Here is a 12,495-nt window from a genome sequence, read left to right on the forward strand (position 1 = left end):
TTGTTATGTGTACATATGATGCCTAAAATTCTCCACTACAATAATGCATCATAATCTCACATAAAATTCTAATCTTCTCATTTCTTAAAACTGAGGGTTACTGATGTTCTTGGTACACAAATTTATTTTTCTTTAGGATATTTTTTTTTATGATACGCAGGTTGTATGTAATCACACTTCACCAGTCTGAAAAGCCAGAAACCAAAACCAAAAGAAAGAAAAGTCCTGTTGGATGAAATGATAAAATACTTTCTTGCTAATAAGCACAATCCCTTGGTCTAGAACTCTGGGTAGATTTTTCAGAGAAAACATTCCTTTTTGGCTGGGCGTGGTGACTCACACCTCTAATCTCAGCACTTTGGGAGGCTGAGGCAGGCGGATTACTTGAGGCCAGGAATTTGAGACTAGCCTGACCAACATGGTGATACCTCATCTCTACTAATAATACAAAAATTAGCCAGGCGTGGTGGTTGTAATCCTAGCTACTTGGCAGGCTGAGGCAGGAGAATTGCTTGAACCTCAGAGGCCGAGGTTGCAGTGAGCAGAGATCACACCACTGTACTCCAGCCTGAGCTACAGAGCGAGACTTGTCTCAAAAAAAAAAAAAAAAAAAGAAAGAAAATGTTCCTTTTCAATTTGTATACCCTAAGTATATGAAAGAACTTCTATACTAAATTTAGAATTAGTGGGTTTAGAAGAGATACAAAATTGTCCCTACATCCAATATTCTGAGAGTAGTTTATGATTACCATCTATATTGTTACTTTCAAAAGATAACTTTTGCTTCACAAACTGAATACATAGAAACACATGAACTCTTTACAGTAAAATTGAGAAATTTATTTTTTTCCATGAAATAGTAAGCAGAATTAAAGTAAAGAAATATACAGCTTAAAACAGTTGAAATGACCTTAGAATTTTAATGACAATTATACATTTATGGCCAAAGGAAAAAAATGAGTAGTTTTTAATAATGAATTCACTTTAAAATGTCTGCTTAATAATTCATCTGAAATTACATGGATACAAGGATAACTGGGATCTGGGCACCTTGTAAAATAAAATAATGCCACTTTATCCTTCTCAAAAAAATTGTTATCCCAGTATAACAGTGGTGCGGTTCTGCTCCCCACTCACAGTAGCCACCGTGCTACCATTTACAAACGTGTCAACTCAGTCTTCCTGATTTGTAAGGATGCCTATTTTGGTTCCACTTAAAAATATTTCCAGTAGGCAGTCAGAGAAAATGCCTTATTTAGCCCCACTCAGAGTAGAGGATCAGTATGTCAACACATTGGTCGGTCATGGCTTTCTTCTCGTGCTCACTGAGGTCAAATTTCCTCATATAATTATAAATGTTAAAAGATAAAATTACATCTTCACAGCAGCCAAAAATTTATATATTTTTTATGTATTTACAATATTGTACATATTTACATGACCACATCAAATACTGAATTGTAGAAACAAGTGACTAAATATAAAGGCATTCATTTAATGCCCAAGCATTATTTTCTTGTGCAAACAGAAACTTTTCTCAAACTTCTATTAGAAAGCTAAAGACAGTCAACGTTGCGAAGGCCACCATCCATGGTTAAAGAGCCAAACCTAAAACACACAGAAAAAGAAAAAAGGTAATCTCAAAAGTTGAATTTATATATAAAGGCCCCCAACCTTAAAATACTTTTCAGAGGAATAAATAGCTATTTATTTTTAAAGAGTTTAAGCAACTACCATTTGTTCCATTTCTTACTGGAACAGCATGGTATTATCATAAATACATGAAAAACCAACGTAATGATGTAATTAAGAAACTGTTAGTAAGAACTGGATAATTACTTTCTGGTGGGGTGGGATTTATAAACTAAGATAGAGTTGGGGCAGGGCGTGGTGGCTCACGCCTGCAATCCCAGCACTTTGGGAGGCCGAGGCAGGAGGATCACTTGAGGTCACGAGTTTGAGACCAGCTTGGCCTATATGGCAAAACTCCTTCTCTACTAAAAATACAAAAATTAGCTGGGTGTGGTGGCACGAGCCTATAGTCCCAGTTACTCAGGAGGCTGAGGCAGGAGAACTGCTTGAACCCAGGAGGCAGAGGTTGCAGTGAGCCGGGATCATGCCACCACACTCTAGCCTGGGTAACAGAGTAGTGAGACTTTGTCTCAAAAAAAAAAAAAAAAAAGGTTTCCAAGTTGGGAGTGTGACGTACCCAACGGAAGCTGAGAAATGATACCTTGCTAGAGAACACAGTGCTATCTTGGGGAGCAGTGGGAAGTAAAGTTGGGTGAACAGGCTGGAACCAGACTATTATACTCTTTGAATGGAGTATAAATTTAGACTTGACTTTTTAGGTAACAGGAGTTTAGAAACTTTTGAGCCAAATAAGTCGTATGATTACATCAGTATTCTGAAAGATGATTTTGGCTGTAATACCCAAGACAGATGGGAAGAGCTTGGGGTTAAGAAAAAAATAGGTTGGTTATTACCATACATCACATATGAAAGGGAAAGGAAATCTGAATGAGGGTGACGAGGGGAAATATGGGAGCCAAACTTGTTGAGAGGGAATAAAGAAGATTAAGTGTCTAAAATAATTTATGTTTAAGGGAATAGGAGAAAGGTGGTACCTTCGAACAGGACTAAGGAGATTACAGGGAAAATTGAGTTAGGACAGATGATTTTAGATTCAAAAAAAAATTTGAAGTGATAGTGGGTTATCCACATGGAGACAGAGTAGTGTAATACTCTGAACAAAATCTGGCTTCCATTACTAGTTTTGGCACTTAATATTTAAGTTAAGATTATGCCATGTTATATCACCCATATATTGTCAAGAAATCTGCAAATAAAACATAGGAGGAATTGACTTACTAAATGTGGTTTAGGAAGTTGGGATTTTATTCCTCAAGGAATAAGTGGTTAAATATAAAAGTTTGTTACAAGCACATCTTTGGCCGGGCACGGTGGCTCACACCCGTAGTCCCAGCACTTAGGGAGGCCGAGGCAGGTGGATCACGAGGTCAAGAGATCGAGACCATCCTGGCCAACATGGTGAAACCCTCTCTCTACTAAAAATACAAAAATCAGCTGGGCATGATGGCATGCGCCTGTAGTCCCAGCTACTTGGGAAGTTGAGGCAGGAGAATCGCTTGAACTCGGGAAGCAGAGGTTATAGTGAGTCAAGATCGCACCGCTGCACTCCAGCCTGGCGACACAGTGAGACTCTGTCTCAAAAAAAAAAAAAAAGCACATCTTTATAGTCTCTTCTACTTGGTGATCTTTAAGCCTGAAAGGATTTAGCTAAAGCTGTGAAGAAACTGTAAACTGGATACTATAAAAAAGTTGGATAATTACTATGAACAAGAAAAATATTTTAAAAAATTAACGAGTAATTCCCCCCCAAATGGAAATTGAACAAACATATTAAACGATGTTTGACAGCACTATAAACCACAGAAATATAAATTAAAATAAGATCTCAGTTTTTACTAAACAAATTGGCAAACGTTTAAAAGACATTATACATTCAGTGTTGCCAAATGCGTAAGTTTTGTCTGTTTAGGACTATAACAAACATCCTTTTAAAGAACAAAATTGACCGGGTGCGGTGGCTCATGCCTGTAATCCCAGCACTTTGGTAGACTGAGGTGGGTGGATCACCTGAGGTCAGGAGTTCAAGACCAGCATGGCCAACATGGTGAAACCCCATCTCCACTAAAAATACAAAAAACTAGCTGGGTGTGGTGGTGGGTGCCTGTAATCCCAGCTACTCGGGAGGCTGAGGCAGGAGAATCACTTGAACCTGTGAGGTGGAGGTTAAGTGAGCTGAGGTTGTGCCATTGGACTCCAGGCTGGGCAACAGAGAAACTCTGTCTCAGGAAAAAAAAAAAAAAAAAAAACAACCAAATTAGTAAAACCCAGCACAATTTAAATTGGCATACTCTCTGACCCAAAATTCCATATCCTTTTTTTTTTTTTTTTTTTTGAGACAGAGTCTCGCTCTGTCAACCCAGGCTGGAGTGCAGTGGCATGATCTTGGCTCACTGTAACCTCCACCTCCCAGATTCAGGTGATTCCTCGTGCCTCAGCCTCCCCAGTAGCTGGGATTACAGGTGTGCACCACCATGCCCGGCTAATTTTTGTATTTTTGGTAGAGACAGCATTTTGCCATGTTGCCTAGGCTGGTCTTGAACCCCTGAGCTCAGGCAATCTGCCTGCCTCGGCTTCCCAAAGTGCTAGGATTACAGGTGTGAGCCACCGTGCCCGGCCAAATGTGAAATATTTTTATTAGCATTACAAGGGTTTGAGAACCCATAGAGGAGCACCTAAAGGCTTGAAAAAGGAAGGGTTTTATTAAAGAGCCAAATATGACTTAATTTCTCTGAGGAATCAGGATAAGGAAAACAGCCATCCAAAAATTGCTTTATTGCCTCTTCAGGTTTTCAAATCTCTTTTGGCCTTCTCTATTAGGATTTTGCTGATAATAAGCAGACACCTAGCTCCTCAAAGTACTGCACTTACCTATGGCTTTCACCTGCAAGGATGTGTGCAGAGGACTCTGTAAGCTACTCAGCACCAGAGTTCTGGTATCTTAACAAGCAACTCTGACTCACCAAATTGAAAATTATGATTCCAATGAATTAAGTTATAAAAATAATGTAAATAGAGTTTGATCTTTACAATTCAAATAAGCAAGTAATTCGATTAACCAGTGCTTCTATAAAATGGAACTAATCAACCATTAAAAGGCATCACAAATACGCAATCATAGAGAGAAAAAACTTAGTTCTGACTTTCCGACCCTTTACCACTGCTGAATCTATCGACACAGGGAAGATATAAGTACAGATGTGTATGAACTCAATTGCAAAGAAAATCACAATAATTATTTTTGTATTACTCACCTTTCTAAAATGTGGTTATTTTCAGCAAGTTCTTTAACCACCCCTTCCATCTCTTCCTTTAATTTCTTCATACTATATAAAATAAACAAGCACTTTTGCTCAAAAAAAGTATGCAAATGTTTTAGAATGATGTTTATATTTCAGTTTTCTAAATTTAACTAGTCAATAAATAACTTTATTAAACATTGTATTACAACAAACAAAAAATTTCAAAATGTAAGAGCAAGAGCACAAACTGCAATGAAAGCAAATGGAAACACTACAGTTTCCAAATGATGAGTTTCTTACCCAAGAGTCATTTCTACTAATGTGTTAGAACTTGGATAAATTGGGGTCATGGTATGTTTGATTCCACTGGAAGCGGCAAACATTTTCTGAGGCAGAGTTTCTTGTAACTAAAACATCCAAAAAAGAAAAAAAACCCACATTAATCACAGAACAAAAGTACTTACTACAGATCTGACATCAAGTGTTACAGCTTTTAATAAGTCCTTTATAAAAACTTTAAATTTTGATTTCAAAACTATCAATGATACAATACTTAAATCAACACACTTTTAAGAAAGAAACTTTTCTTATAGTTGATAAAAGGATGGTTTATCAGCTGTTTTTAGTTGTAAAACATCTACATTCTTTTTTTTTTTTGAGGCGGAGTCTCGCTCTGTCGCCCGGACTGGAGTGCAGTGGCCGGATCTCAGCTCACTGCAAGCTCCGCCTCCTGGGTTTACGCCATTCTCCTGCCTCAGCCTCCCGAGTAGCTGGGACTACAGGCGCCCGCCACCTCGCCCGGCTAGTTTTTGTATTTTTAGTAGAGACGGGGTTTCACCACCAGGATGGTCTCGATCTCCTGACCTAGTGATCCGCCCGTCTCGGCCTCCCAAAGTGCTGGGATTACAGGCTTGAGCCACCGCGCCCGGCCAACATCTACATTCTTAAAACTTGGCTCGAAATACATATTAAAAATTGGTGGGTAGAACTGAATGTAGGCACATTATATCCCATTTCTTCCCTGTCAATCACTATCAGTTATAAACTGAGAAGAATTTTAATTTTTCCTAATGAGAAAAAAGCTTTTTTTCTTTTGATAGCTGTACCTACCTCATTAGTATAGTCTTGATATTTTGATACTTCTTCTTCAATATCAAAACACTGATTAGTCAGAGATAATAACTGTTTCCTAAGATGAAGCATCTTTCTGAAAACCAAGAAGAATCAACTGATATGCAGTCTAGTGAAACATTCTTACTTCAAATGTACATTTATATTGTGCAGTCAACCACTAATTATTCCAAAAGTTTACCCACCTCATCCATTCTTCTGACTTACTCAAAAATGCCTCGTACTTTTTAACACATTCATCTGTAAAGTGCGTCATAGCTTTGGTTGCATGGTAATACAGTTTTTGCCTGTAATTTAGAAATAATCCAAGAGGCTTAAACCAATGTCACTGTTTCTACTTTCGATATTTATAAATTTTCAAATATATGAAACGTATCTTTTTCTTATAATGATTGTTGTGGCTTTAGAGTATTTACAGTAGAAAGTAAACGTTTCTAAGACATTATAGCAGCAAGAAGATAAAGAGAAGGTTCAAAATGGATGTAAAAAAAAATGCCTATTGAATGAGGTTAAAGTTAAGATGGTGGTTAAGTCGGCCCTCGCCTGTGCTCTATTATCTGTCCTTCTGTAATCAGAGCACATGAGGCAGAAGGTGACTGACTGGAACAGTAATCTTTCTCCCCTCTCCTTCTTCCATCATGGTAACTTCCCAATTAGGGAGCAGATGTGTGAACCTCAAAAATGTGTACATATTGTAACAATCCTGTAAAATCAAGATTAAAATGTACTTTTAATTGTAATTAATTTCAACTTTAAGAAGAATCCTAATAAAGATAACCAAAATAGCACCAAAAATAACTAATTATTAAACATAATCTGGATACTTACTTATCAAATTTGTGGATTTGTTCTTCATTATAAGCTAGTCCTAGAAATAGGAACATATATTACTGTTGTTAATGTAGAATCATATCATTATACACAACATATTTTCTTTCGAGATCACTGCTTCAAAAAGGCTAAGAGTTTGAAGCAGATGTCATAGATTTGTGGCTCATGGGCTTCTTATGGCCCACAGGTGCTTTTATTTGGTCTGTAAATAACAATGTAAAAAGCAATTAACTGTTAACATTTAAAAATCAAGATATTTCTAACAAATTCTGTATTTCTAGCTTTTTCTGAGAAATGGGAAGACTGGGCAATACCTTTGGTGAATCTGAGTAGTGGCTCTCCCCTGTAGATGAGTCCCCACTGGCCAATCTCATTCCTTTGTTACCTGCCTGGCCTTTAGAGGTTCTGGAGTTCATGACCCTGATTTAAAGTATCCAAAAGGTTGATTTTAAGGATAGTTTTTTTTTTTTTTTTTTTAACACAATCAACCTTTTTCCTGACAGAATCGCATCTCCGAAACAAAGAGTTTAAGAAGCTGCCCTTACACATATGCCAAATTAATTTAACTGAATTATAACTAATTACTAAGAAGGATTTATTAAATTAACAAACAGCAAATTTTACTTACTACGTTCTGCTTTGTCTTTTTTGAACTGATAGTAAATCTCTGTCATGCAATTTAACAGGACTCGTAGTTTTTCCACACTATTTAAGGAAGAAAAACTCAAATAAATTAACTGAGTCAATGTGAAAAAGGACATTAATAAGAGCAGAAACTACGCACAAAGCTATAACCTACTTTCTATCTTTTGGGTGAGTGCCTTCTTGATGTGCCCATGCATCTGCCAGCGATCCACCTGGAGATAATCTGCTGTCAATATCCTGAAGACTGGTTTCTATTGTTCCCTGAGAACTGGAAAGCTAAATAAAACCAAAGGTTCAGATCCAGGTTGCCAAAAGCCAGAAATGATTATCACAGTACCAACAAAGTCTAAAGTGTGGACCACATTTCTTTTGTAGATTACTTCAATTCAAAGGCACAGTAATTATTTCCATTTTTAAATACAAGAGTTCCTCACATTGATTTCCACCAGGGGTACAGTATAATAAAACATGAGACCAGCACTAGTACATCTTATAAAACATTTCATTCAATACCCTTCTAAAACCACATGTAAAATACTTCTAATCTTGTTTCCTTATCCATAAAAAGTGGTTAATTCTCCATCTCACAGCCCTGTTGTGAAAATTAAATAGAACTACTAGAACAGTCCCAAGTATCAACTGTGTAGGTAGCAAGATTTGTGCTCTTCTTAAGAGGCCAAACCAAAGCAACTCCTCTCAAAAACAGAAAATGAAAAGAAACCTCACCTAAGATTCTGTTCATTTTAAGCTTAGGAAATTTATCACTTACCTACCACAGAAATGCATACAGTATTTCTAAAATTTATGAAGAAAGGATGAAGGTTAGGCTTAAAGGATAAATAAGTCCAAATATTTTAAAGGTCCTGATACACACTATTGCCTTTCAAATAATGTTGTCAGTAGCAGCTGACATTGCCACTAGCAAAAAACAAGGGTGCTCTTTAAACCACACTCTTGTCAGCACTGGAATTATAATTTTTTAAGCCTTGAAAATCTGAAAGACAAAAATAGTATCTTACTGTTTTAACAAGCAATTTTTTCTTGCTATTGGATTTGAGCATTTTTTTTCAAGAGTGTTTTCACCAGATATATTTTCTTCATTTATAAATTGTCTCTAAATGTTCTTTGCTCATCTATTTTTTGCAGACTATTTTCCTTATCAATTTGTATGAGTTATTTTTATAAAAAACCCTTTATCACATTTTCCCAACTTATTTGTGTTCTAGCATTTTTTAAACATATAGAGATCTTAAATTTTTATTTTATTTTTGAAACAGAGTCTCATTCTGTCACCCAGGCTGGAGTGCAGTGGTGTAATCTCAGCTCCCTGCAACCTCTGCCTTCTGAGTTCAAGTTATCCTCTCAACTTAAGCCTCCTGAGTAGATGGGACTACAAGTGCGTGCCATCACGCCTTGAGAATTTTTTTTTTTTTTTTTTTTTGGTAGAGATGGGGTTTCACCGTGTTGCCTAGACTGGTCTTGAACTCCTGAGCTCAACCAGTCTACCCCCACCTTGGCCTCCCAAAGTGCTGGGATTATAGGTATGAGCCACTGTGCCTGGCTTAAATTTTTATATGATCAAATATATATCTTGGTTTTTATGCTTTGTGTCTTTTTTAACATTAATGTTTAAAATGTGTTAACTTATACATCCAATATATGGAAAACAGTTTATGGGAAAAGTCATTTCTTACAGCATTACATAGAAGAGTGAAAAGCAAACTAAAGTACCAACAGTAGAGGAATAATAAGTAAGACTGTAATAAATCCACTGGCTGCAACACGGTATCATTAAGAAAATGGTGTTACCAAAAAAACCTGGAAAATGCCTACACTATAATGTTATACAAAAAGTAAAAATAACAACCATATGTTTGTAGAGTAACAATCATTTAATAATACATATACAAGAAAATGAAAAGAGTGATTACCCAAATTTTAGCAGCATAAGAATCACCTGGAAGGCTTATTAAAAAGGGCCTTTGCTGGGTTCTGCCAGCTGAGTTGCTGACTCAACATATCCGAGGTGGGGTCCCAAAATGTGCATTTCTAATAAGTTCCCATGTGAGGCTGAAGCTGCTGGCCCAGAAGCCACTCTTCTTATTTTTTATTTTTTGAGACAGGGTCTCTGTCGCCCAGGCTGGAGTGCAGTGGCATGATCTCGGCTCACAGCAACCTCCATCTCCCAGGTTCAAGTGATTCTCTTGCCTCAGCCTCCCCAGTAGCTGGGATTACAAGCGTCTGCCACTACACCGGTTAATTTTTGTATTTTTAGTAGAGACAGGGTTTCACCATGTTGGCCAGGCTGGTCTCAAACTCCTGGCCTCAAGTGATCCGCCCACCTCAGCCTCCCAAAGTTCTGGGATTACAGGTGTAAACCACTGAGCCCTGTGACCCAGGAGTCGCTCTGAGAACCACTGCTGCAGGGCAATGGATAAAAACTTTTAAGAATCATTTTCTGGGTGCAGAATATATGTGGTATTTTTTCCACTTATAAATTTTACTTTTGTGTGGGAAAAATTTCTTTAAGGTCTCCAATAGGAAGCCAGGCACAGGAGGCTGAGGCAGGAGAATGGCACAAACCCAGGAGGCAGAATTTGCAGTGAGCCGAGATCGTGCCATTGCACTCCAGCCTGGCGACAGAGCGAGACTCCATCTCAAAAAAAAGAAAAAGAGGCCGGGTGCGGTGGCTCACGCCTGTAATCCCAGCACTTTGGGAGGCCGAGGGGGCAGATCACAAGGTCAGGAGATCGAGACCACGGTGAAACTTTGTCTCTACTAAAAAAAAAAAAAAAGAAAAGAAAAAGAGAAAAAATGAAATCTAGGGAAAAGTAGTTGGTTTGAAGTGAGAAGTCCTGATGTCATAAGACTCCATTACCTCAAGCTATTAGTCATCTATGCTTTCTCATAAGAAATCTTAATTTTGGTCGGGTGAGGTGGCTCATGCCTGAAATCCCAGCACTTTGGGAGGCCAAGGCGGGCAGATCACTTGAGGTTGGGAGTTCCAGACCAGCCTGACCAACATGGAGAAACCTCGTGTCTACTAAAAATACAAAATTAGCTGGGCGTGGTGGCACATGCCTGTAATCCCAGCTACTTGGGAGGCTGAGGCAGGAGAATCGCTTGAACCCAGGAGGTGGAGGCTGCGGTGAGCCGAGATTGTGCCATTGCACTCTAGCCTGGGCAACAAGAGGGAAACTCTGTTTTTTTTTTTTTTTTTTTAAAGAAATCTCAATCTCACAGGAATGTCACAAAAATGAGAAACATTTTGAGATCCCCAAAAGAAAATATATTAATTTTGATTTAAAGTGCTCAAACGATGCTGGCCCTGGAAATAAATGTCCACGAGGCCTATGAGCAAGTAAATCATGTTCTAGGGTGAAAACAGAGAAAGAATATAAAACACTGACAGCAATATGGCTGCCTATATTTAAATGCAGACAAATACTGGGGAAGACTATTTTGTGCTTTCTGACTTTTAATCACTTTATTCTATAGCTGTGTTTTTCAAACTTTCTTGACCAGAACTCATAGTAAGAAACTCACTGTTTTAACTCAGTAACATTTAAAGCGTGTATATACCTGAATCCAAAGTTTCATTAATAATGATTTCCTTATGTGACGCATTCTGACATTTTCTCTTCTGTTCCACTGAAAAATACATTGCTGATTACAATGCACTCAACTTCATAACCTACTAGTTGTTCATTACTCATATTTTGAAAACCACTGTTTGAGATCTAAAACTGAGGAAAAGAAACAACTAAACATCAGCCTAAGCTGGAAAGTGAAAAGGATATTGTATCAAGTTCCTTTTACTTTTAATTTAACATCCATTCTTATGAAAGAAGACTTCAACTACTAAAAGCTTGCAAGACTACAATACATTTATTTATTTATTTTGAGACAGTCTTGGCTCTATCACCCAGGCTGGAGTGCAAGTGGCATGATCTCGGCTCACTGTAACCTTCGCCTCCTGGGCTCAAGTGATCCTCCCATCTCAGCCTCCCAAGTAGCTGGGTCTACAGGCGTGCACCACCATGCCTGGCTAATTTTTTGGTATTTTTTGTAGAGATGGGGTTTTGTCATGTTGCCCAGGCTGGTCTTGAATTCCTGGACTCAAGTGATCCAACTCAGCCTCCCAAAGTGCTGGGATTACAGTGTGAGCCACCACACCCAGCCAAGAGTACAGTATTTTTATTTATCTCATTTAATTAGTACAACAACCCATAAGATGGGCAGGGTAAGAAATTGCTGAAAAAGAAACCAAGGATGCAAAGAATTAAAAGGCCTTGCTTAAGTAGCCAACCATGAGTAGGCAGGTAAATGGGGCAGGTCTGGGATTAGTAATCAGCTCTCACTGATTACTAATATATAAACCTGTGCACTTCTATAATACATTTTAATAAGAGATTCAAAGACTCCCTGAGATTCTTTTGTATTTTTTAGCAGGGTAGAGACTTGTCTTCATTTCTTTTTCTAGTTATAGAAGTGCTTACTGCCTTGAGGATCTCAAATCTTTCTTTCCTTTTTATTTTAGAAAAAACTCTGATAATATTTTCTAATTTAATTTTTTTTTTTTTTTGAGATGGGAGTTTTGCTTTTGTCACACAGGATGGAGTGCAATGGCGTGATCTTGGCTCACTGAAACCTCCGCCTCCTGGGTCCAAGTGATTCTCCTGCCTCAGCCTCCCAAGCAGCTGGGATTACAGGCGCCCACCACCACACGCAGCTAACGACACAGGGTTTCACCGTGTTGGCCAGGCTGGTCTCGAACTCCTGACCTCAGGTGATCCACCTGCCTTGGCTTCCCAAAGTGCTGGAATTACAGGCATAAGCCACCGTGCCCAGCCTAATTTAAATCTATTTCTAAACAAGCTCAAGCACTTTACATTCAACTGCATGTGAAATTACATTTATGAACTTGCTTTAACTGCCACAGCAACAACACAAGAGCATTATGGATTTAAACACTGAGAGAGAGAGAGACAGAGAG

At 38.1% G+C, this 12,495-nt stretch overlaps 1 protein-coding gene across 4 annotated transcripts in view; it reads right to left on the reverse strand.

Moving 5' to 3' along the window:
- Positions 1-816: 816 nt before the first annotated feature.
- Positions 817-12,495, reverse strand: part of TBK1 (TANK binding kinase 1) — a 53,404-nt gene continuing 41,725 nt past the window's right edge. Inside the window, exons 14-22 of one of the 4 annotated variants that reach the window (XM_033221394.1) lie at positions 11,082-11,150; positions 7,654-7,775; positions 7,483-7,559; positions 6,852-6,891; positions 6,209-6,310; positions 6,003-6,099; positions 5,193-5,299; positions 4,905-4,976; positions 817-1,608 (exon numbers count right to left, since the gene is read on the reverse strand). In XM_033221394.1, coding sequence (XP_033077285.1) covers positions 1,557-1,608; positions 4,905-4,976; positions 5,193-5,299; positions 6,003-6,099; positions 6,209-6,310; positions 6,852-6,891; positions 7,483-7,559; positions 7,654-7,775; positions 11,082-11,150 — 738 coding nt within the window. In that variant the 3' untranslated portion in view covers positions 817-1,556. The other 3 variants (XM_033221395.1, XM_033221396.1, XM_033221397.1) reach the window with 3 other exon arrangements.

This window comes from Trachypithecus francoisi, unplaced genomic scaffold (genome assembly GCF_009764315.1).
Source record: "Trachypithecus francoisi isolate TF-2019V2 unplaced genomic scaffold, Tfra_2.0 Lachesis_group11, whole genome shotgun sequence".
Classification (NCBI taxonomy): Eukaryota; Metazoa; Chordata; class Mammalia; order Primates; family Cercopithecidae; genus Trachypithecus; species Trachypithecus francoisi.